Source organism: Sander lucioperca, chromosome 13, assembly GCF_008315115.2.
Source record: "Sander lucioperca isolate FBNREF2018 chromosome 13, SLUC_FBN_1.2, whole genome shotgun sequence".
NCBI classification, from domain to species: Eukaryota; Metazoa; Chordata; class Actinopteri; order Perciformes; family Percidae; genus Sander; species Sander lucioperca.
In genome coordinates, this window is record NC_050185.1 from 8,306,290 (window position 1) to 8,332,599 (window position 26,310).

The 26,310-nt window shown below is 39.5% G+C and overlaps 1 protein-coding gene and 1 long non-coding RNA gene across 3 annotated transcripts; one reads left to right on the top strand and one right to left on the bottom strand.

Annotated features, from left to right (window-relative positions):
• Positions 1 to 1,517: 1,517 nt before the first annotated feature.
• LOC116058325 (transmembrane protein 164) lies at positions 1,518 to 25,051 on the bottom strand. Of its 2 annotated transcripts, none has more exons than XM_035990999.1 (6): positions 24,987 to 25,051; positions 14,369 to 14,418; positions 8,165 to 8,231; positions 6,636 to 6,714; positions 5,607 to 5,707; positions 1,518 to 2,938 (listed from the first exon to the last, which is right to left on the bottom strand). In XM_035990999.1, the coding sequence occupies exons 2-6, from the start codon at positions 14,380 to 14,382 to the stop codon at positions 2,732 to 2,734; spliced, it is 468 nt and encodes a 155-aa protein (XP_035846892.1). In that variant the 5' UTR covers positions 14,383 to 14,418; positions 24,987 to 25,051; the 3' UTR covers positions 1,518 to 2,731. The 2 variants fall into 2 exon arrangements, with proteins under 2 accessions (XP_035846892.1, XP_031166970.1); XM_031311110.2 differs by lacking the exon at positions 24,987 to 25,051 and adding an exon at positions 24,076 to 24,980.
• LOC116058326 lies at positions 23,231 to 23,881 on the top strand. The gene is made up of 2 exons (XR_004107013.2): positions 23,231 to 23,420; positions 23,765 to 23,881. It is a non-coding gene; the product is annotated as an uncharacterized LOC116058326 (long non-coding RNA).
• Positions 25,052 to 26,310: the final 1,259 nt, after the last annotated feature.

Sequence of the window (26,310 nt, forward strand, 5' to 3'; positions counted from 1 at the left end):
AGAAATATGATTCATAATAATTATAGCAGTTGGAATGATGAACAGTGGGATTTATAGTAACAATAAAGATAGTGGAATTATGACAAAAAAATTATAGTTGTAGCAGTTCAGGGCGTAGCGGGGCTATGTGGGGCATAGCAGGGCGTAGCGGGGCGTTGTAGGGCATAACAGGGCGTTGCGGGGCTTAGTAGGGCACAGCAGGGCGTTGTAGGGCATAGCAGGACGTTGCGGGGCGTAGTAGGGCATACCAGGGCGTTGCGGGGCATAGTAGGGCATAGCAGGGCACAGCAGGGCGTCAAGCCTAGGAAATTACTGTACTTGATTTAAATGAGGCAGCATCAAAGAAAAGGTCTTCAGCCTTGATTTAAAAAAACAGAGAGTTGCAGCAGACCTGCAGTTTCCTGGGAGTTTGTTCCAGATATGTGGTGCATAGAAACTGAACGCTGCATCTCCATCCATGTTTAATTCAGACTCTGGGGACAGGAAGCAGAGCTGTCCTGGTTGACCTGAGGTCTGGATGGTTCATAGAGTAGCAGCAGATCCGTAATGTATTTTGGCCCTGAACCATTCAGTGCTTTATAAACCGGCAGTAGTATGGCCTGTAATATGTAGGAACATAGCTGGAGAGGAGGAACTCAGCGGAAGAGCCCCATATTCAAAAGAGTGAGTCATTAAACAAAATGGCGACTCCACCTCCTTTCTTATTCACTCTAGTCTCACTCGTAAAACTGAAGTTTTAAAGGAGCTGACTAGATATGAACAGTAGTTTCAGTAAAAAACATAAAATCAAGATTGTGCTATATAACAAAATCATTGATTAAAACAGATTTTCCTGCCAAAGAACTGACGTTTAAATAAAGCTAGTGTTAGTTAGCATTATCCATTCGGCTGTGGCTGACAAGGAATGGATGCTACATGTCATGCAGTTGAGGGCTTCTTATTTCTTAACGGATTCACCATTGTTTTTCAATTACCTATCACGACAGAAATTGAGGCAGCCTTTGGTACACAGGGCCGGGGATCGTCCTGGAAAGAGTCACGAGTGCAGCTCGCTGCATTTTGTACACTAGAAACCTCATCAGGCTGCGGAGACAGAGGACAATGCGCCCAGACATTTATTACAAAAGCAAAAAAGTTTTTTGAAGTCAGGCAGCAACTTGGCTTCAGTATACAATAGTTACGTGGTGTGCTGAGCTGAGAGGACCTATATTTTTGGGAAATAAGCTTATTCGCTTTCTTGCCGATACTCTTAATTATTAATTAATACCACTCATATCTGTTTGGTGAATATGAAGCTGGAGCCAGCGGCCGGTTAGCTTAGCATAAAGACTAAAAACAGCTAGCTTGGCTCTGTCTAAAGGTACCAAAATCGTCCTACAACTGTACAAGCACCGATAAAGCTCAGAAATTAACATGTTATCTTGTTTGTTTTATCTGTACAAAAACAGTGTTATATAGTAAGATAAGTGCTTTAAAAATACATCCAGAACATGGTTAGAAAAGAAAGAAATGCTAACTTTGGTCAACTGAAATCACTTTTATTGTCAATACAGCACATACACTCGAAACCATAGAAATACAAAAGTTTGTCTCATCCCTTCTTTACAGTGAAGTACAGTACGTATATGCTACAGTAATACACACACCCCTAACACTTGAAATGATATATACCATATTCCGACTTCTTTCTTTCAACAGGGTTGCCAGTAGATAACCCCAGAATGCCTTGTAAGATTAACTTGAGAATCAAGCAAGTATCATGGTGCAGGGTTCCAGCCGAGATACAAGTTTTGTCAAGATCTTCTCTCTCGGCAAACACCACATTCATTCCAATGACATACTGAAGTTTATACCCTATTTAATATGGTCCAATATCAAAACAAAATAACAACAAAACAAAAACATAACCTCCTTGGCAGAGGTAATAACACCACCCCAGTGTATCCATCCATCCATCCATAAATCCTCATCCATCACTGTGAATCTCAGCACGCAATTTGTCCCCATGTCCCCTGATTATCACAACTGGAATGATCTGAACGGGCTGGAGACAGAAACGCAATGAGGCTGCTAATAATGCATTTATACCCTGTACATGTGTGTAGTAAAGTGGGAACAGAGGGACGCCATAAATAACTTTCCATTTTCAGTCATGACGACACTGAAAGGTGATCATACATGACAAACAAAAATCGACTATAAACAAGCAATGACTTTTAAAACGGCTGACATTCACAATCTGTTTAAAAACAGCACAGACAAACAAAATGGCAGCTTTAGCCACTAATATATGACCTTGCATAACTACTACGTAATGACCTGAAAGATCAGTATTGACATGACTCCTATTTCCTGTCCTTAAAACTTTACATTTACAAAAAGGCAGCTTGAGAAATCTCCCCACAAATTCACTTACATGTTCCTGGAAACTGTTATCCAAAGTAAAAAGAAAAGAAAAGAAAGGCTAAGTCGGCCCAACTCCACAAGGCTAACTACCAGCCTTAAAATGCCTATTATGTTTGTACATGCAAGTATGTATGCAAGCCAACTACAACACTAAAATAATGACACACTGATTCACTGGCCCTGAAATGCTCACTTGTTTCAGTAAATCGGATGGTAAGTCTTAAAAGATGCTTTAAAATGTGGATTTTGAGAACAAAACAAAAAAATCCATGAAAAGCAGGCATTTGGAATGAAAGGCTAGGTCTGTGTGCTTCCTCGTGGACATTCAGTCAACCTTCTTGCTGCGCAGTCGAAGCATGTCCGGCAACCACCTGCACACGGAACCCGTGTGCTGCGAGAGGAGTGTGAGGACCTTCCCGTGCGCGAGGGTCAGCAGGGTCTGGTGGCCCGTCGCCCACACCCGGTACCAAGGCCCGTAAAAGGGATCGGACACGGCCGGGCACAGCATGTTGTTCAGGTTGACCTCAGTTGCCTGGGGGAGGATGGAGACAGACGGGTTGAGTCAGTCCTTAATATGATGCTAATAGCAATCAGAATATTAAGTACTACCCAGTTGGATAATGAGGTTTTGGCAAATGGCACGGTTGACTTCACTGTACATGTCTTTATAATCATTCATTTCTGCTCCCACTATCACTAAATTGACTGAGGGATGAGTTCACGGCCTGTAAGTCCTCCATGGCTCGTTATTTGACAGCACAGAGTGCTTTGACTGCTGAATGATTCACTTCATTTTATTACTGCTGCTTGCATTTGTTAGCATCTAAACCGTATTCAGATTTCTATAGATTTTAAGAGTTTTTATGATTGTTTAATATCTGCAGGAGGGTGGAAAAAAATTCCAACACTCCTTCGAACATTATGCAAACCAGTGCAGTAGCTTTGGTGTCATGACAGTTTAGATTTGTCACTACCACACACACAATTTTGCAATCAGGCAGACATGATTTAGTCTTCTCATCTCCTCCTCCTCCCCCCCCCCAATCTCAAAAAACTCTTTCAAACTAAATCTGATTTATACTTCTAATTGGTATTCAACTCAACATGACTCACTCGTGCTGCTGCCTCTATTTTCAACGTACAGCGAGTGCACAAAATAATTGCAAATGTCTCCGAACAGGATATTCATTTTGACGTAACCAGCTGCAGAAATGAGACTTTGAATTATAAAAAAAAAAAAAAGAAATCATGAGAATAAAGAAGCAAAACACAGGAAAACTGACTTATCTATAAATGTTTAAACATGGATGCATTTCAGTAAAAGGACTAAATATATTAAACAGATATTCAACACCTTCTTAAACATCAAATTCAACGACTCTTTAAGGACTTTACAGGCCCAAATTAAAGGACCCATGTTTGAGACAGATCAAGGTGAATCACTGTTACAACACTGCGCAGCAGGCTTTACAGGAGCTCACAGGCAAATATTAAAACTCGAGAGAGTGAATGAGTGAACACTTATTAATTCTGCTGTGTTACCGTGATTGGCAGAATGTGTGGTTTCTTTAATTCTCTAAACACAGCAAAACAATACGTAGCCTATTAACTAACGTTAAGTAAAAAAAATACCAAAATAACTTTCATTTCTGTAATTGCACAAAAATAAATAAATTTGGGTTCTTTCTATTGCTGTCAGTTAAACGCGTTATGAACGGCGTTAACGCAAACCCATTTTAACGGCGTCAATTTTTTTTATCGCGAGATTAACGTTCCTTTTGGCATAGCAAACTTTGTAGTTTTATTTCACATGCTGTTGCAACAACTAGTAACGTTAGAAAAACTACAACACCACACCGGATCTAGCTAGACCGGAAACTAAACAACAGGCACGCCGCACACACTTGTTTGAGCTTGCGAGCCGGCCAAAGAGAAGTAGGGTAACGTTATGTTTTGAGTGGATGGCGAGCGCGAGACGCAGAAATGGATGCCAATAAGATTCTGAATGACGAGTTTACTTTTAAAAAGTTGTCGAGGGGGACAGTAGTTTCACGCATACACAGCCTGTATGACACGGAGAAAGCAGCCCGACTGGAACTGCTGCAAAGTGCTGCAAACGCTGTCTCATTAACCGGTGATCACTGGACGTCAGTGAGTAATCAACATTATTTAGGAGTTACTAAACACTATGTATATCAGCATACAGTTTTAGGACTGTGTTGTTTGTATCGTTTTTTTGACTGTTTTTTGACTGTCCACCCCCTTTTCTGTCCAGGAGAATTGTTACATTTAACAAAGTGTTAGTGTTACATCTCAGTTAGGTTAGGTACTTGGAGGAATTGTGCAATAATGACAGATTCACACATTTTTCTTTTGTTTACAGTAAATAATAAACAATTACAAATCTTAAAGTCAAGTTCATAAAGTAACTTTCTTTGCATTCATTTGATTCCCAATTAAGATACACTGGTAAGAATTGCTTTCCATTGTTAATATGTACTTAAAAACAGTTCTGAAATGCAAAATAATAGAATTTTATTCATGTGATAAAACATGCGATTAATCGCGATTAACTATAGAAATTTGGCGATTAATCGCGATTAAAAAATTAAACGTTTGACAGCCCTAGTTCTTTCAATAACCCATGTCTATTTATTTCTATTTTCTTTTTGTTTGTGATTAACAATTATTTATTCCTATTTCCAGAAACGTTGAAAGCCTTGATTCCCTCCTCCCCCAAATTCACAAACTTTCAAGGATGATTCTAGCTTCTTTAATGTGAATATTTATTAGTTTCTTCACTCCTCTGTGACAGTAAACTGCATATCTGCGGATCGACTAATCAACCTTTTCACCAATTTCTGACCTTATATAGTCCAAACAACTACTCGATTAATCGAGAAAATAATCACAAGTTGCAGCCTGAATTGTGAGAAGGGTGTGTAATAAGCACAAGTTGTGAGTTTCAACACCACTTTTTCATATTATATTTTTTCATATTTAAGCCTACATCATTTTTTGAAGCAAAATTGTATTGCTTTTTATGTAAATGTGTTCCTGTTGAACAGATGTCTTTGTCTGAAGAAATGACTTCTCATTCTCCCTGTAAATGAAACCAGTGGCACAAGTGATGGTGTGGTCACTCGTGTACATTGCACAGTGAAGTATCATGTAATGGCCAGCAGAGGGCTCCATCTTACCAGGCCGAGGACCTGCAAGAAGAGGAAGTGGTAGAGGAACAGGATGCCGTTGGAGAGCAGCGCCCACCACATGTCCCCCAGAGGCTCAGGCTTGTACACACCTGCAAAAAGAAACACTCGTAAAACTCGTGGCTGAGCAATTTCCCCTCAGGATTGATAAAAGTTTTATCTGGCCACCTAACCCATTCGCTTCCCTGCGTTTGAGCATTTGCATCGTGGCAGTAGAGCCAACAGATGTAACTGCCCTGCAACCACAGTACAGCCAGGACCAGGAGGATGTGGTGTCAAACTGGCTTTTCCTGTTTCCCCACTGCTGGCATTTGCATTTGAGTACTACCAGGGGAAGATATTACATGTGTACTGATTATGTCAGTTGAACTAGAACAATGAATACTTCCTTTTGTGCGGCTCCAGTGTTACGTTACTAATGCACAATGAGGCCCTTCATGCAGAGGTAGGATTACTGTGCGAGGCCTCAGATATATTTATCTGACATTTACCTGACTTAGAATGAGATCTACGTTTTGGAAAGCTCCAAACCTTGTGGATGTAACCAGTTTCCTGCCTCACATTTACACTTTTCTATACATTTGCACCTGGGAGCTGCACAGTACACCTACTGTCTTCTAGCATTTAGCCACTAAGTGACTCTGAGGGCAGCTTGACAGTGGTTTTCTGCAGGAGACCCTGTACGTGCATGTCCAAATCTGCAGAATCTGGTTACCAATTTGTGCAGACATGCCTTGGTGTTGTCACAAGCAAAAGCAAAAGGTGTTTGTTTAAAAAAACAAACATAACTGTGCAGCTGACATGAGCAGTAATAGCCACCATGGTTAAACTGACAAAGACAAAAGCAGGTATCTACTGTACGGCAACTCAAACATCATCGACAAAAAGGGAATCCATCCAAGGATAAAAATCAGGTCATTAAAGCCTTGCATGGTTGGCACATTAAAAGGTATTTCATGGTGGGTGTCAATGTGAATGGAGAGTACATGGCTAATGTAATTACGAAAGATCAACACCTACCCCCTTTCCTGAAAAGGTAGAGAGGCACCAGGTACAGCATGGAGTGCTGGATGTAGTAGATCTCCTTCTCAAACGGTAGCTGAGGAGACAATAAACCATCTCAATTCTTAACAAGCCACATCAAGCAGACATTTCATTTGCTGAGCCCCCTGTAGCAGTATTGCTCGGCTGTTTTTTTATGATGAGGTAAAGAAGAAATATCTGAGCATTTGGGAAATTATATTTGTAGATAGTCTGAAACTTGTGAACATAAAAACCAGTGTCGGACTTCCCGCCGTCTGTGTGCGCAGTGCTCTGATGTACTGTGGAAGAGCAGCATTAATAACCACAACTGTGCTCTGTTCGCATGAGCTGCAGGCTCGGCTGGGAAGCAATACTCCAACAGAAGAAACAATTGCGAGAGGTGAAGACGGGGATGTTTGAACTCATTTTTATTCCTTATTCTACTGCTAGTGAAAACGTGATAACAGAGAATCAAAGCTAACTCAGCATCTCAGCCTCGGAAGAAAATGACAACAACAAAAATACAAAGACAATGGACCACTTTAGCAATACCTCTGTCTTTTTAATGAAAAAAGAAACACACTGACTGTAGAGAGAGTTATTATCAATAGTATAATCTATACAATTCTTTAGATTTTTTTTTGTCCCCAATCAGGTCAGCAGTCAGTGTTTAATCTAAATATTGTGTACCACTATTTTTTTTTTTTTACATTTTTTATACATATAATGTACAGTGAATTGTTTTTTTACCAGAAGATTTATGAAGGTATGATGTCTCTTCAGTTGAATATGTTAATGTTAAAACTGATTAGTGTTCTTTCCTCACACTTCTGTGCTGACTAACGACATCGTGTCCCACCATTACGCACCTCGACATTTCTGTAAGCGCATACTTCCCTTATTGAAAACAAGTTATCTAATAGGGGAAATAGATGTACATAAGAAAACCTTTGCTTTACTTTGGAAAGAAATGTTTTGCATTAGGAACATTTGGTCTTCACATGGATCATGTTAGAATCGGATGTTTAAACTTGATTTCATTTGGCAAAAATAATTTGAAGTCAGTGTATTATCTACTGCATCTGGTCCTCGTCTGCAGCTGTAGCAAAAACCTTTTAAGCACGAAGTGTTGCCGGGTCTGAACTTATTCCCTCCGATTTCCTTCCCTAAAAACAGCAGATTTCCATCATCAATTCATACTTTCTGCCACTTGAGTCCGACATTTTGTTTCTTGTGCGTGATGGAATATTATTCTTCAGGATCAGGCTCCAGTAGGAACTACATTTATTTAATCATTCATGTAAACATCACATTTTTGAGAAGAAGGAGAGACATTTTCACAAAGTAGTCATTCTAAACATATCAAAGCTAAGGGATAAAAACTTGCTTTCCTGTTGGGCTGTCCTAAAAAAATGTAAATATATGGATTATGAACATCATCTAACCTCAGAGACAGAAGATGAGAGCAGACGCCTTTGTGAATGAGATCAAGGCTTTGATGAAGATTTCCCGGTCTGGGTACTTACCAGTCTAGTGTTGACTACAGGGAACATTAAAGCCAGTAATGCACCGTTCAGCATGTGGACCTGCAGCCTGAAAACACACAGGGAAAAACAATAAGCCGGTAATTATAACATTGAAATTTCAAAGGATCTGATAAACCTCACATCTTCCGTCACATCTGCCCCAGACTCCCAGGAACAATCATTTCTACATTGCACGCATCATTGCATTTTCGACATATTAGTTTGAATTATTGCTGATATAAGCACAGAGGAACAGGTGGAGGACAGTGTAGATTATGTTCTGTGTTGCTGAAAACCATTCAGAGTGCTCCCTGATGTTGTTAGCAGCAGCTGTCTCTCATTCCTTGGGCAGGGTCAGATTCTAGTGGGAGTGTTCATTGTGAGAAGTCAGGTCACTGACGTTTCGGGCAATTAGAACCTTTCTATGTGTACAGTATATTGTAGAGACTTGACAATTCTATCATTCATTAAGAAATCCAACTAAAGTTTTTCCAATGATTCTGAGAAATCAGCAACTCTAGCTATTCATTCGTAATTAGTATAAATTAAGATATAATCAAGGCTTTAGTAACCAGGACACATTCTTCAGCTGCTTCCATCTCACTCACCATTCAGCATACAGTACACAGCCTGTCTGCTCCTGCAGACAGAGGGAGTGTGATGCTTGTTCAGTTTACTTCTGCACATTTCTTTTAACCAACAATTATTCTAAAAACCACCATATACTAGGGGTGAAAAAAAAAAAAAATAAAAAAAAAAAAATCAATACACGTATGTGTCGTAATTTTTTTTTAACCAATGATTCACCTAAATATTTTCTGTTTATACCGTACCGCCGACTACATCACATCCGTTTCCAGCAAAACAGACCGAAAGCAGAAAATGCAATAAAATGCATGTTACAGTACTTCTTTACAAATGAAATAAATGTCAGACTGACTGACATGTGATGCGCATTCTTTTTAGAACGTTTTTGAAATGTCTCATGATATATTGTCTCTAGAAGAGTATTATTCAACTCTTGTCTTGGTTAAAGAAGGAAAAGAAAATCGCAATACTCAATACTATCGAATCACAATACTTTAATCAATACCAGAATCGCAAAATAAATGAAAATCGCAATAGAAATCGAATCGGCACCCATGTATCGTGAACGAATCGAATCGGGACAAAAGCATATTGTCCCAGCCATACACAAAAGCCCAGGAGCTTATGTGTCAAATGTGTGGGCCTCCGTCCATCTTATCTGACTGCTCTCTTTGTCAAATGAGCCAAAATAACTGTTGTGACAGCCAAGGTCATTGGGAAAACAGCAGTGCTGTAGGAATGTCAGTTCAAGTGAGCCCAGCTGTCACTCTGAGGGCCTCCGGACCTTCTAGGACCTTCATTCAAATTCACCACATTTATTGATCATTAGAAACCGTTGCCCAGTGTGTTTGTATGTGTGTGTGTGTGTGTGTGTGTGTGTGTGTGTGTGTGTGTGTGTATGTGTTTATTTATAATTGATGTATTTATAAAGAAGCTTTGGTATGTTTAAGTCAAGTCTGTCATTCTAAACAGTCATGATGTGGAAAATAGGAATTTACCTTGATGTATTCATCACTACATATTAATTGTTACACTATAATGATTATTACTACTTTTGTAAATGTCTCCGTTTATAGGGAGTTATCTCTAGTTATTTATAATTCCCCCATAATTGCCCTTCCCTTGATATAATAAAGTCCCATTGGGAAAATAACTTAGGAGTTGAATTCTCAGAGGATGATTGGAAGTCTATTCTACAACAAGCCCATATTTCTTCTATTGGCACAGGCTCATATAGTTTAAAGTTAGTCTGGCTATCACCAGACCAAGCAACATTTTTTAAGATCGAACATTAGTCTGGGGAGTCTGCTCTGTGTTTTCTACTGCACAAGAGGCGTGATCAACGGGCATAGTTCAAATGACTCTGTACACAATTGGATAGTCCTTCAACCAATCAGACCAACGATCCAGGAGACGTAGCAGCGACAGCGGCATCAACGGGTTGCTGCCATGGAGTGCTGAGCTTTCAGTGGCCGTCTTGTTGAATGTAGACAAAAAGCTGCTTGGTCGCTTCTCTATCGTCATCGTGTTAAACCCGCCAATAGCGCGCCAGGTGGATAAGCCAGTTTGTGATTGGTTCCCGTGCATTTGTAACGGAAGCAGGATAGATAAACGTACAGGTTTCCAGCCTGAGCTGCAGGACGAAATCAAATCGTCAAATCGAGTCGTACCCGGGCCCACTGCATCGAGGAGTAAACCTCTATATATGGGCGCCCGCTCTACCAACTGAGCTAACCGGGCGCCCCGGAATACTGTTTGAACCTTCCTCTCTAACTGCTATTTTTGGTGTTCAAAAGGACAGATCTTTATCCAAACAGGCTAATTCATTAGCTTCTCTAGACGCCTAACTCTGTTGCAATGGAAGCAAGAATCACCACCATCATATATTCCGTGGATTAGGGATTGTTTGCAGTTTGTCTACCTTTTTCTGCTTTGTCAAGGTAATGGCATATGTTTGCTTCTCATGCAATGCTTTGTGTGCCTAGTGAATAAAAGGAGCTGAAACCAAGCAGATGGGAGGCTACTTGTGTCTTAAGTGAAGAGGTGGTCGCCTATTCTTGACTACAGATGCTGGTGCTGTGCATTTGTTTTACACAAGCTGTGGAAATCCAACATACGGCCAATACTAACATAAAAGCTGGAGCTGCATTTATGCTTGAAGGGGAGGCACAGATTGATAAATAAAACATTGTTTCATGTCTAAATGTTGAGACATGTCAAACATGTTTCAATCTTTAAAGGCAGTCACATTCACACATATTTTGCCGAGCTTTAATCCCCAAAAAAGTATCTCCATTAAAACATTTGGGGTTTTGATGCCTTTGCTTTTTATAGACAAACATTTTTCTTTCTCATGAACATACCTGCAAACTCAGAAGGGATGAAAACGGTGACACCCCCACACTTGACCATTATATATATATATATATATATATATATATTTTTTTTTTTTTTTTTTTAAAGCAAGCACAAAACGACAATCGGCGACATTAAAGAATGGCTTGTTTATTGCAAAATTAAATGATTTATTAAAAATGTAATAACAATAACTTATAACAATAACTTATTTCACCAGTAAATTCCTGTTAAACGACAAAAACCACTGGATGGGAAAAGAGTATTTTACAATAACTTTGAAAGCAGCACGAGGCTGGCGAGGCGAGTTTCAATTGAACGCAACATTTGTGTTTTTCTGACAACAGCAGCTGCACACTGTCATATGTTCCTCTCCAGTGAAATACAGACACACTTTTACACCGTTTAGCTGTCAGCATTTTAACCGTGTTTATTCCAGCTGCTAGCTAGCGGTAGGCTAACGTTACCTGCTGCTAAGTGTAGTGTTAACTAGCGTGACATGCGGCGATGTTTCAGTTCCCTCTAACGTCCGTTTTCGGAGCATCAGAGAGAAGCGCAGGCATTTCAGTGGCACCGAAATCCACGTTGCAATTTGGTCTTGTAGATAACGGTCGTTAAGGCACCGGTGCCGTATTAGCACCGGGTCTCGGGTCTCAGATCCCCCCCCAATAAAAACTCTTCGGATCTACACGATTCACGTGGATGACATTTCCCCCATTCAAAACGGCGATTTTCGCCGAAAAGCGACTAGTTTGCAGGTATGCATGAAATAAAACCCCCATTTTTATACTATTTATAGTCTGTATTTTTCTTTCTGGAATAGCCGTTCAAGGTAATTACAAGTAGTTTTTATTGTTACTGGCAGGGTCCGCCAATCCAGCAATTAATTCAAATTAGGGTTGTCATGAAGTTCACGCTTCAATTTGACTTTTGATTTTAAGGTCACGATTCGATTTAATTTGAAAAAAAATAAGAGCCACTAGATGGCAGAAAGGTACTTTGCAACACGAGGTGCAATTGAATAAATGAACGCACCATTAGTTTAATGAGGTGGACATGAAAGCACCATGGAGTCCAGTCGGAACCCACATGCTTTACCTCCTTTGTTTGTTTACATAACTCACTCATGGGGAATGCAAAATGACTTCAGGGAACCAGTTCTGTTGTTTCTCCATCATCTCTGACTTCAGCAGTGGCCATGGTGTCTGGAAAAGTCCAGCTGCAGGCTACTGGTAAGCTAACATTTCTCTGTGTCTTTAGCTGCATGCTACCAGCCAGTAAGCTACGTTGTGTTTGTTGTTGTTTTTCTTCGGACGTGCGCAAGTGGGCAGGGGTGGAAAGAGAAAAAGATTCTGGGGGAATTGCCGATCCTGCTTCTGATTTTGATAATCGAAACTGAAAGCTCATTTCAATCGAGTTTTTATTTAAAATCAAAAACACCCCTAATTCAAATGGTTCTCATACGTTGGAGGGATATATCAGCCTCCGTTTACCGTTTACCTTCCTGACGCTGCATTACAGCTGTATTAAGTTACAGCTAATGCAAACTGCTGCTGCTTCACATTAAAAGTCAACTGGTGCTTCTATTGCGAAGCAGTTACAGGAAATAAAATGTGTCACTGAGGTTAGCCATGACAGCGATTGTTCAAAGTTACATTTTCTGTTATTTTTATTTATTTATTACAGCTGATGAGTTTTATATATTGCAGGGAGGAGCAGTTAGATGGAGAACTGGGGGTGACAGGCTGAAAACCTCCAACTTCTCAGCAAGGAAACCAACTCCTTTTACTGTGCCCTGCTGTTAGGAAAATGCAGTTGCTCATGCAATGATAGTAACAGTATTAAACCGCACTTTGCTGTTGCTACAGTAACCACGGGTGTGGCCAAACCAACCAGGACAGAAATCTTCATCTGTCAACAGGATTACTTTAAGCATTCCTTTTTTTAAATCAGTGGGGATTTTTTTTCCATGCCATCCCCTCAGGTATTGACGTTTATGCTCCGAAAACTGTGCAGTTTCACTTGACTTTTTTTTCTTTTCTTCTGGTGCAGATAAAATGCCACGTTTACAATTACAATTGTCAATCTCCTGAAACAGGACAGAAATCGTGAAAGCTTTTCTCATGGGAAATACCCGTGAAATGTCCGGTAAGCTGATCCAGTATTATATTAACTACTTTGTGAAATCTTGGCCTGATGGAAAAATCTTTCTTTTCTGAAGTGACTGACTTACTTTAAGTATTTTGTTTTCCATAGACAAGAAACTTGTTGGAAAGTGTTAAGCTTCTCAAACTCACAATTGTATTTTTTCGCTGGCTACTTTAAGGCCATTATAGGTAAGACACGGCTACAGTGTCTTGATTAAACTGCTACCACTCACTGCAGCTGCTCACTATGTGACTCCCATGGGCTGAGGCAACAGAAAGTGACCCTGCTTGTATTTATTTCAGAGTAAATCCAACTCTGTGTTTCCACTGGCAAAAGTCATTTTCTCCTGAATAATTAACTGCGCAGAGCAGTTGTTGAGGAGAGAAGACTATAAACCCCAACAAATTCAGTACAGTAAAAAACTACAAGTAATTACAATCACTGTGGAAATTGCTGTTATATGAAAATAAATCCAGGTTTAATTTGGCTCCGTATGCCCAATTACTTTATATTACATTCAGGACTTGCATTTGTGACGTGTACGTCCCACACTAGGTTGACATGGAGGGTGGATGCCTAAATTATGCAAGAGACTGCGAGTCGTGGCCCTTTTACAATTAGCACTAGGGCTGGGCGATATGGAGAAAATCAGATATCACGATATTCTTGACTAAATACATCGATGTCGATATTGCGACGATATTGTAGGGTTGACAAATGGTGCTATCACAAAATATTTTTTCCAATGAGATTTTAGATAAATAATCATCAATGTGGGTTCAAGTGGAATTGTAGAGACATTTTTTTTCCAGTTATATACTGACAAGTTTACATGCATGTACAAAATGGTGTGATGTTAAAACTAATTTGCAATTCTTCAAATTCCCTCAAAATGTTTCACGAAAGATTTTCTGAGAAAATTGAGTTAGTATGTGCTTGTTATCAATGTAGACAACGTAATTGTATATCACAATATCTCGATATATGATTTCATCACGATATGATTCCATTGAAAGATGATAAATTATCACATTGAATTATTGCCCAGCCCTAATTAGCACTAAACAAATAGACCACCAAAGGCAGACATGAGCCAGGGGTGAATTTACTCACCTAAATACAACCATTGCTGTTTTACATGGCGGGCAGGCCAACAGGAAGATCTGTTGAAGAAAGCACAAAGAGAGATAAGAATCAACATTATCACATCAAACTCGGGTCATTATGGAACAGCTTGAATGCTTCAATAGCTCCCAGCGTTCAGTGCTGTAGGAAAAGAAAATTAACAAATTGCTTTAACACGTTCTTGTTAATATAACAAGAGCAGGAGCCTTGAACAGAGCACCCCACAGGCAACTGTAAAGTGCTTCTTGCTTCTAATAAGAAAAACAGAATGCAGAGTTCAGATGGGACCCAGGAGGATGGTCAAACAATTACGGTAGATTTGAAAGCATTGCAATGGCTGCCTGATTTCAAACAGGTCTGTCGATTAAAACAATCTACAACTCATTGCTCATGGAACAGGAAGAAGAAAAATAATCAATTTCTGTTAGAGAACAGCATGCCAATGGACGTGTATAAATCCTGGACCGATGTTCTTTGGTCCGGCTTTTTGAACTTGTGTTACAAATTCAAACCTTGACCATAGGAGTCCAGGTTACATTGACAGCATTGACATTAAAATGATTTACTAAAACGCCCTGTATATATTTACAGCTTCCGGTGAAGACGGCTGATTTTTTATTTAACATGCATTGAGAACCAAGGAGAAGCCAGTTTAACAGTGGCTTCTATTTCCTTCATTTGCATTCATATCGACATGCTGGCTTTCTATCTGAACGAGAATACAGATTACAATGTGCATCGTCATTCCAGTTATACATCTCATCGATGCTCAGTGACTGTGCTATTGGGGCCTGGAGGATACTGCAAACATGGATTGGTTCGAAACACCATTTGACACAAGAAAGAGTTGGTCTGCCTGGAAGGCAAAGGCTGGAAACAGAATTACAAGAAAGCAATTTACTTGAGATCTGTTGTACAACTAGCCACTGGCCAGGGGATATATGTCTTAGTGATTGATCGGCACCACACCCATCAACTCATATCAACCTGCACAGTGAACACAACTAGTTTGTTTTGCAGACACCATCTGTAACAAACACACAAACACTTTAAGCACAGGACAGGATTCATTAAATGTATAATCCCAAAGTTTTAAATACACGTAGAATTTTTTCATTAATAATCAGAGTAAGAGATGCTCCTTTGTTATTCAGATTTTTTCAGAGGAATGAAACAAACTATGAAAATAGCTTTTAATGAATAAAAAAGTGTGACAGGTGTGCTTTCCCATTGTTTACTGTGTGTGTATTTGGGATTATGCCGCCTGCAGTAAACCACTAAAAGACTTTGTCTCATGCCAGGGACATCACACCAATTACATACAGCTCTCTCATATGGAAACCCAGTGTTCTATATTAAATACCTAAAAAATACATTATGAAATAAACAAATGTGTTAAATCAATTTGTGAAATAATTTCATACACATATTTTTTTCAAAACGCTATTTCATTATTGTTATGGTGTCACAACCTAGCTCTTCAGGCTGTGACAAAGTGGGAGACACAGTTTCAAATTATGAACATAACAGAACATCAAAAGGCATGGGATGTGGTGTCAGTGGTGTAGAGGAGGAGAATGGTGTGTGACTGTTGTAAAGTGCATCAAATAAACAAAAGGGAACAGAGGAGGAACTAACGCTGTCACATAACCAGAGGGGTGCCTGCAGGGGGAGAGCGGGAGTAACAGAGCCCGAGTTTTATATGAGGGGAACACCGGGCTCAGAAGTTACCAAAAGGCACTGATGACCGACCTGTCAATCAAGCAATGAGCAAAAATAGATTTTTCGGATATACTTGAACCAGTGTGTCTTTTTAGAAGGTATATTCAAATGTTATTTTTTTGGCCAATTTTGACAGCCCTAGCCCTCACCTGGTCATCACTTTTGATGTGTGGTTAACTGTCATTAGACCACTTAGTGTTGACAGGAAGTGACTTCCTGACGTCTGTCAAGTGTTGATTAGTGATTAGAGATGAAAAATTGACATTTGGTTGATTAAAAAAAAACAAAAAAAACCATTACGTTCCAAACCCAAGAACCAACCTCTACAGAGCTTCAGTTAATGTACAGTGAAATAAGGAAATGATAAAGTCATTCAAACTATCTGGATAGTTACTTGTTGACTTAAAACATTATTAAACAAATGTTCTATTTATATAAATGATTTACCATCAATTTTTAATAACTGTTCTGTTCAACTTTATGCCGATGACACTGTCATGTATATATCTAAACATAATCTACCACAAATTCAAGCTTCTCTTCAGTCTGACTTCATTATCCTTCAAGATTGGCTTTTACATAATAAATTACTGCTTAACAAAACAAAGTTCTATTATATTATCTTTGGTACCAGACAAAAACTCAAATCAAAACCTGGTTCCTGTGTAATAACCTGTAATGATGGCTCTTCTCTGCATAAAGTTGATAAGATTAAATATCTGGGTGTATGGCTTGATACTGAACTCTCATTCAAATTACACATTCAGCAAGTGTTACGCAAAGTGAACTTTGGAATCAATGTTTTATATCGAACTCGGAATTGCTTTACGCGCAGTGTTCGTATAAAACTTGCCTCTCAACTTATACTTCCAAAGACTGACTATTGTGATGTTGTATATCAAAATGCATTTAACTCAGACCTTGTTCCACTTAACACAGCATATAATAGACTTTGTAGATTTGTTCTTGGATGTCCTTATCTCACTCATCACTGTATAATGTATAATGCACTTAATTGGCCATCTCTAAGTAGTAGAAGACACACTCACTGGCTTCAACTTATATTTAAATGTATGTATTTCAATTATCCTCCTTATTTAAAACAGTATCTTGTACCTTATACATCAAACTATGAAGTTCGGCACTCTACTCAACTCTACTTCTCTGTCCCGCGAGTTAAAAAAACAATTGGCAAAAGAGCTTTTAAGTTTAAGGCTCCAGCAGATTGGAATAGTCTATCTGTGGAAATAAGATCCATTTCTTTATTTGGTTTGTTTAAACATGCCCGGTCTGCTCACTTTAAGATAAACTGCCTCTGTTATTAAAGATGCATGTTACTTTTATATCTACTGTTTATACCTAATGTTTATATTTGACTGTAGTTAGATATTCACTCATACTGTTTACTTATTTACTTACTATTGGCCATCTTGGCCTTTTGGTGGTTGTAATGTATTAAAGAACATGCAGGTGTTGGTGTTGTTGTTTGTTTTTGTTTGTTTTGTTTAGACTTTTCACTTCTCTGTTGTTATGTAATTATTGTGTTATATGTTGGGACCCCCTCGGAAACGAGATGGTACATCTCAAGGGGTTTATCCTAATAAACAAATTTAAAACAAAAAAAAGTATATGTATGACTCCTACACAACACACTTTAAAACTAAATTCTTCATCACTGTACACAAGCCTGTGCAGCTCCAATAACAATCCGACCCAGATTATATCCACATGCACGATCACATTTATGGAGAGTCAAACTAGCCTTGACGGTGTTGTTACAGCATTAAAGACACAATTACCTCCAATGGTTGTTTCCCTCCATTAATTTTACAACTGAAATATAAAAGTATCTGGAGGTGCAGCAGGCTGAGGCATAATGCCAAATGATGATCATCTCCAAACCAGGAAATCTCTCCGGCCTACACAATGTCAGCCTCCAGAAAGATATTGGAAGGCAACCAATAAAAGACTTGAACTGAAAATGCACAGTCAAAAGTTTGATATGGTCAGTAATGTTTTTTTTTTTTTTTTTTAATAGTAAATTTCAGATACTTTCTAATGGTGTCACGGTTTTGATTTTAAATCGAAAATTGAACGAAATGAGCTTTAAATTTCAATTATCAAAATCAAAAGCAGTATCGATCATGTGAGCGTTTGGCTAAAAACACAGTCACGTTAGCTTACCTGTAACTGCACTTTTTGAGACACCATGACCACTGCTAGAGACACAACAGAACTGGAAAATCTTCCTGTTTCTCTAAAGTCACCGGTGTGACAACATTTTTCCTTTCCCGAGTTATGTAAACAAACAACGAATGTAAAGCGTGTGGGCTCCGACTGGACTTAATCGTGCATTCAGGTGCCCCCTTGTTATTGGGACTTTCAGTGCTAAACATTTTTTTTTAATTAAGAATTGAATCAAAAGATTTGGAGAATCGTGACACCCCTACTACCTTCACAATATATACTTGTACACTGCAAATTAAACTCTAATTGAATGAAAACTTTTTCCACATTGCTGCCGGGCAATTTCAAAGTAAAAACACAGCTGTGACTGTATAACATTTTTTTCAAGCTGTGAAGGAAAACCACTGAAAACAAAAGATCAATGGCCTACTTATAGATTGACAGAACTCATTACTTAAAAGCCTTACTTCCTTTTTACAAGTGTAGTGATTAAGTAATACAGTATAGTGCTTTGAGCGTAATCTGAATGAGTCAACAATGTGTTCTGCTAGGTGTTATTACTACAGCTGATAAATGTGGCTATATTTAAAGATAATGCTGATACTGTAGTCCGTTTAGAGGTGCAACTATGAATTAATTAGTTGTCAACTATTAAATTAATCGCCAACTATTTTGATAATCGATTAATCGTTTGAGCCATTTTTTTTATTAAAAAAAATAAGATTTCTCCGATTCCAGCTTGTTAAATGTGAATATCTTCTAGTTTCTTCTCTCCTTTGTGACAGTAAACTGAATATCTTTGAGTTTTGGACAAAACAAGACATTTGAGGACGTCCTCTTAGGCTTTGGGAAACACTGATCCACATTTTTCACCATGTTTTGACATTTTTATAGATCAAACAACTAATCGATTAATCGAGAAAATAATCGACAGATTAATCGACTACGAAAATAATCGTTAGTTGCAGCCCTAAGTCCGTTATATTGATACTGAATGTTTTTTTTTTGCACACAGCTCGTTAACAGCCTGGCATTTCAATTTACAGGCAAGCTCTCGACCTATAAAGCAAAGACAAAGCACACAGTCTTAATGTTCATTGCTGCAGTGTGCTAACAAGCAGTATTTTAAAATCCTATTAAACCCATTCAAAGCTGCTGCAGAAATGCCAGAGGATTGTTTTGAAGAGGAATGAGCTATTGTTTCATTGAGCCTGTAGCAGTGTTTATCATAAGCCCACTTTGTACCTACCATTGTTTTTATATGATCAGTCACACTGGACCCCTGGCAAGAGCTACAAGGGAAGAAAGTTAACTTGGTAAGGGGGCTCTGTGTTTGGCAAGAGCTTACCTATCAACATGTGTTAAAAGGAAACTATCTAATCTTATCTTATCCTATCTATCTATCTATCTGATTCCTGGCATGTGAAGATCAGATTTATTTAGTTTCCTTACTGGAGTCTTGACATTGCCATGTTACACCACTTTCATGTGACACCGGTTTTTGGTTGTATTGTACCTTTAAAAAAGGGGTCTTAGCACTCCATGTTAACATCCTGTGGGCCAAATCTAGCATTCCAACAAACCAGTCCCCCCCCCCCCCCAATAAAGGGTAAGGGGTTTATCCCAGCAATGTACATCCGTTGAGCCAGACTAGTCAATAATCAGTTGGACGTCTGTCAGTGTGGCAATGGGACTGCTCTTGTTCCATGTGGAGGAAAACATAACAGACATCAGTGTTGTCAGATGTGAGGCATCAACTCATCAGTCATCAGACACTGAACTCTTCACCCCCAGTGGAGTGATACTTGCTTGCTGGCGTTTTTGATTTTTGTGTGATCTCAGTGGCAACAGACACAGCTACTCTATGCATGATGACAAAGCATTATGTTTCACCAACAGATAGTTTAATTACAACTAGATTTAGCCAGGACAGCAGTGTTGACTCAATTTAAATATTTCTATAGTAAACGGCAAGGTTTCCCAAAATTATTTTGGTGTTTGTGTGCAGTCTATGACGGTTGCAATCCACAACATTCTAGCAAACAGGCTGCTGTGTAATGACGCTGCAGGGCAAGCAATAAGGCTGCAGCACAGCAACACAGTCAAGTGTTTATTTTCTCAACACACAGATGCTGATTACTCAAGGACTGTGGTAACTACAGCTACAGTAACACTTGACTCGGCACATCTCGCCATTGGAACTTTACAAGAGCTTATGTATTTTTCAGCCTGTAAAATGTACTCATAATTCCAGATTTCTCACTCTCATTTCCTGACGCCCTGTTTTATGCATAGTTGCTGGGTTAGCTAAAAGGAGACAGGAAGAGGGCCACTTGAGAATCTTTGCAATCCTTATGACATGACTTGACCATAGACTTCCATTGGGTCTGAAAGCCATTAAAGACGTACCACACCCATATACTGTAAATCCATAAACTTGTAATAAAGACCTGGTGGGTGGACTCAGATCATAAAATGAGTCAATATAAGCACACTTTTACAGTCGACCAAAGTAACATCCTGGGAAAACTCACCACTACTAAGTCAAGTATTACTATTTACTAGGGCTGTCAATCGATTAAAAAAATTAATCTAATTAATTACATACTCTGTAATTAATTAATCGAAATTAATCGCATACATAATTAACGGTGCCTGAACCGATACTTTTTAAGAAAGTAAAAAAAAAAAAGGGGTACTAAACAACAGTTGGTGACATTAAAGAACGGCTTGTTTATTGCTAAGGCCATATGGTCAAAATTAAATGATTTAATAATAATGTATAACAATAACAATAACTTATTTCACTAGTCAATTGCTGTTGAACGACAAAAACAACCAGATAGGAAAAGGACATTTACAATAACTTCAAATGCACCACGAGGCTGTAGTTTACCAGTTTCATTGAACGCACCGTCTGTATTGTTTTTCCGACGGCTAAAACACATTCATACTTTACACCGTTTAGCGTTAGCTGTCAGCATTTTAACCGTTTTTAATCCAGCTACTAGCTAGCGGTAGGCTAACGTTAGCTGCGGTTGAGTATAGTGTTAACTAGCTAGCGGTAGGCTAACGTTAGCGAGTATAGTGTTAACTAGCGTCACATGCAGCGGTGTTTGTGTTGCCGTCTGTTTCAGAGCATCAGAGAGAAGTGCAGACATATCAGTGGCACCAGATTTCGGTAGCCAGGGTTGGCAGGAAGAAGATTTTTACAAGTAAATGTTCCAATCAATGATCCAGGCAGCGCATTCTCGTCTCCCTCCTTCATTTTACAGTCGAGTGGTGGCTAGAACGGCTCCGGGTCAAACATCAATATGGAATGGATTAATCTTTTTTTTAACGCGTTATTTTTTCTCAGATTAATTAATCGAAATTAACGCGTTATTTTTGACAGCCCTACTATTTACCATAGCTATTACTATAGCTGTCAAACATTCAGCAAATATTAAATCTCCTTCCAGACCATCTGCAGCACCGCATCAAGCCCACAAACATCACCTTCAAAAAGCAAGAGAAGCATAACACACTTCATGTTCCACCTATTTTTCTGATAGTATACAGTCAATCTCCAGCTAGCTCCTGGCCCTATTCCCTACAACAAATAAACTCCTGGAGGCAATCCCTGCAGAGCCATCCCGTTGATAGAAACAAACTTCCTGTTATCCTGTTCCAAAAGTAAATGGCAACTTCCACCTCATTTCAGTGCACCTCATCCTTTTTAAACCCTATTGTTTCCTTTCTCTAAATTGATCACACTTAACTGTCATCAAGCATGAGGAATATCTACTGTGTGGATTATCTTAACCTTCGTCCAGATACACAAAGGACATTTTGCTACTAGCAGTCAATTCTTCATCACAGCAAGTCATTCATCAATGTCCCACTAGCTGTGACACAACCGCCATGTAATCTAAAAATAATCAGGATGCATTACTATTACTTGTTCTCCATAGTTCATGTGTATGACATATACATTGAAAACACAGTTGGCAGTGACCCGTTGCCATGACCCATGGTGTGCAATCATGTGCATGAAGGTCAGCCAACCAGGGGGCGGAGGAGAAACATGCAGGTACTGTTTATTATCAAAGCAGCAGTGAGAACAGAGAACCTGTGTGCTGTTTTGAACCTGCAAACCTCGGATTCACACTAAAATGAAATACAACACAATGACATCATCCACTTTGATTCCCATGTTATAGCAATGAGACTCTCATCTAGCCTCCTGTGCAGTTATACATTCAGCTCAGACTGGACTGCTCCTCAGTGGCTTCACAGCTGTTCATAGCACGCCTCTTCCAGTCATTAACAATCATATACGTTCAAAACAGATGACGCCCAGCTCTTGTTGCATATCTCAAGGGCTGAACTTGAGACAACAGGTTTTACTTAAAAGCAGCACTTTCTGTCTGGACTAACTCCCCTGCTTACTGGGATTATGGGTACAATTTACACCACATGTAAAACACTGTACAAAGTACAAACATCAGATGGCCAGATAAAAACATAAACCAGTATGTCTGCTACTTAACTTTTTGGTATATGTGCAGTTTAGTGTCCCAAATTCCCGTTTATCTGTGTTTTTTTGCCCCCAACGGCACTAGGATTAGGCACTGGTTATGGGTAGGGTTAGGGTTAAGGTTAGGGTTAGGTGCCTTGAAGTCAACGGTCGCAGCGCTGCCTTGAAGTCAATTAGGCAATGGTTATGGTTAGGGTTGGGGTAGGGTTAGAGTTAGTGATTAAGGGTTATAATTTCATGGCACTGGCCTATTGGTAGGTGCCTTGAAATCAATGGTCGCAGCGCTGCCTTGAAGTCAATTAGGTAATGGTTATGGTTAGGGTTAAGGTTAGGGTTAGGTGCCTTGGAGGCAGCGGTCGCAGCGCTGCCTGGAAGGAGCCGTTGGGGGCAAAAAACACCATCAAGCCGAATTCCCTATGGAAGATGGGTTAGGGTTAGGCATTCAGTCATAATCCCACAGATGGTAGCTTTGGGGCACTTCGTTTTTGGAAAATAATAAACTAGCCTGTCTCAAATAAGACCCTCATCATTTAAGACCCTCATCATTTGGGACACTCAGTTTTTGGAAAATAATTTGGGACACTAAACTGCACGTATACCAAACATACATAGGTTAGGGCTGGGCGATAAGGAGAAAATCAGATATCACAATATTCTAGACCAAATACCTCGATATCGATATTGGTGCGATATTCTAGGGTTGACAATTGGTGCTTTAACATCATCAGTAATGTGGACATAATGTCTAAGTGGGGAAAAGACAAATAATAGAACAGCTAGAACAGTCTGGTAAGTTCAGAAAAGTACATCACTTTACTGTTATGCAGCCTTTAAAACCAGGAAAAGACAACACTTATGTCATATCACGATATTACGATGTCCAAAATCTAAGACGATATCTAGTCTCATATCACGATAGCGATATAATATCGATATATCGCCCAGCCCTAACATAGGTTACGCTGATTGTAAAATACCAACCACAGTATTTCACCATACTGTAACGTTAGAGGGGTGAGGTCAGACCAACATGTAGTTGCTGAAAGTTGTGCCAAAGTGAAGTCAACTAACATTAAAATAAGAAGTCAACTGACGTGCAATACAAATCAATAACGTTCAATTAACTCTGTCACTCGGTCTGTTTGGGGGGGGGAGATCATCCAGGTATGTCCTTAGATACATTTCATGGCTGTTGCTTTTCCGTTAGCAACCAATCTTGGGAGTGCACACAGAAATATACGTCTTAATAAACACAACTCATCCTTACCTGAACCATGGTCATGACATGGCAAGGGTTCAGCAGATATATCACAGTCTTGGTCGCGAATTTGAACCCAACCTCCACTCCAAAAGTCATGCAAAGGGCAACCAGCAACAAGTTCTTGCCCAGACTGTCCTCCTTAGCCCTTGTGCAGCCCTTTCCAACAACTTTGAGCTCTTTGGAGAGGTTTATTTTACTCAGCGCAACGCAAACCTCCACTAGAGAGATAAGGACTATGACCAGACTTTCACTAATGCGCTGCTGGGGTGCGATGAACGCGGCACACTCGGGGCCCCCATTGCCCTCAAACTTCGGGTCCACCCCGCCGTAGATCCAGTCTAAAAGGCTGTATATGTTATATCTGGACATGTTCCTCTTCTCGTGTTGGAAAAGATACGAACAAGATGGAATAAAAGACGTCACACTGACTTCTTGGCGAAACATGAACTGCAAGATTTCCCTTTCGTAGTTCGTCTCGTGGTTGAGAGGTGGATATGTATCCACCGCCCTGGTGTGTTTAAGCTAGCTAAATCGCCAAACTACCTCATCCACAGACAGACGAGGAACTTGCGCTAGCAGCAGGAAGCAGCTGTAGCAACACTAACGTTATCCGTCGCTGTTGCTGGTGGTAACCGTTACTGGGTAACGTTAGTGGCAAGGCTCTCTCTTCTTCCACGTCCCTCACACAACTGCTAGCTAATGTTGACAATTAAATTGGCACCATATGAAGCAAGCAAACATGCTGGCCACGTGCTCTTAGTCATATCAAGCTAGACAGCAGTTTGCAGTCTAGCTTGTCTTCTAGACAGCAGTTTGCAGTATATATATATATCTATGTCTATGGAGGCTGAGTTAGCAACAGTGCAGACACCGGATACGGAGCTAACGTTAGCTTAGCTAATAGCAACCAAGCCTACCTTGCTGAAGCGTTGAGTTTTGAGTTGTATTAACCCCGAGTTCAGTCTCTCAGGCTGAGCACAAATCTCATTGGTACACAGCATAGATGCTGCATTCAGCGGCCCTCTGCAAGTGGAAAAATCATCTGTGATGTGTGTCAAGAAACTAAACAAATAATTACAAAAAGTAAGTAGGCCAGTTTTCCTACTTGGTGATTTGGATCAATAAGTATTGGCCAAATGCAGATCAATCATGTGCACACATTAGAATAGAAATATTAATGTTAACTGTACAATTAAAGTATACATCTCAGGTCATAAACTTGTGCATAAGGACACTAACAATAGTCAGGACTAATGACTAGACTTTTTTTCTTCTTTAGGGATCACAAGCTGAGTTCCAAATTGCTTTTAGTACATACTGCAGCTGCTCTTACAAAGTATGTATGGTTGCATGCAGTATGCATAGAATTGGGACATAGTATACTACTTCACCAAACATTAAGCCTTGATCTTTGACACTCTTGCTTGTATAGGCTATGCTGCGCAAAGGAATGTGGGTCAGAATAGCGACCATATGCAGTAGGACATCATGGTACTATTGGTATACTGCATTTGACGTACTATGTATTGGGACCAGTTTTTATACAGTCTATGATTGGGACATACTAAATCTTTTTCTGGCATACTAACTAGTAAGAAAGAATGGGTATTAGAACACACCCACGTTGTACTCTGCCTGAGAGCCAAATATGAGGGCATTATAGATACACGGTGAACCAAAGAGGACACCCAACACACGTGATGCTTGGGATGGTGCGTTCATGAAAAATCTGGAAACTTCCAATATTCTTGTTGCACCTGAGAAATAAATTGCCGGTGAATGCATAGTGATGTTTCCATCCTAAACCTCCATTACTTCATCAGTATAGGGGCTCTTCAGCCAACTGAGTATTACTTTAATTTCACCACATGTTGGGATAACAACAATTATTTTGTTAATGGGTTTCCTTCTCCAAAGGGACAATATCACAATTCAATCAAACAACACATGGTAAAGACAGTAGGGGTGGGGGAAAAAATTGATACAGCATAGTATCGCGATATTTTCTGTGGCAATACTGTATCGATACAAAGACGCCAAGTATCGATCTTTTATTATATATGTGTTGGTCAGTCTGTCTGCTTGACAATCCCATTTTTCAGCAATAAAATTGAAGTGAGATGAACAAACGTAAAAGTTGGAAAAAAGGTAATAAATTGCAATATATCGCAGAATATTGCAATATGTTTAAAATCGCAATAATATCGTATCGTGACATAAGTATCGTGATGATATCGTATC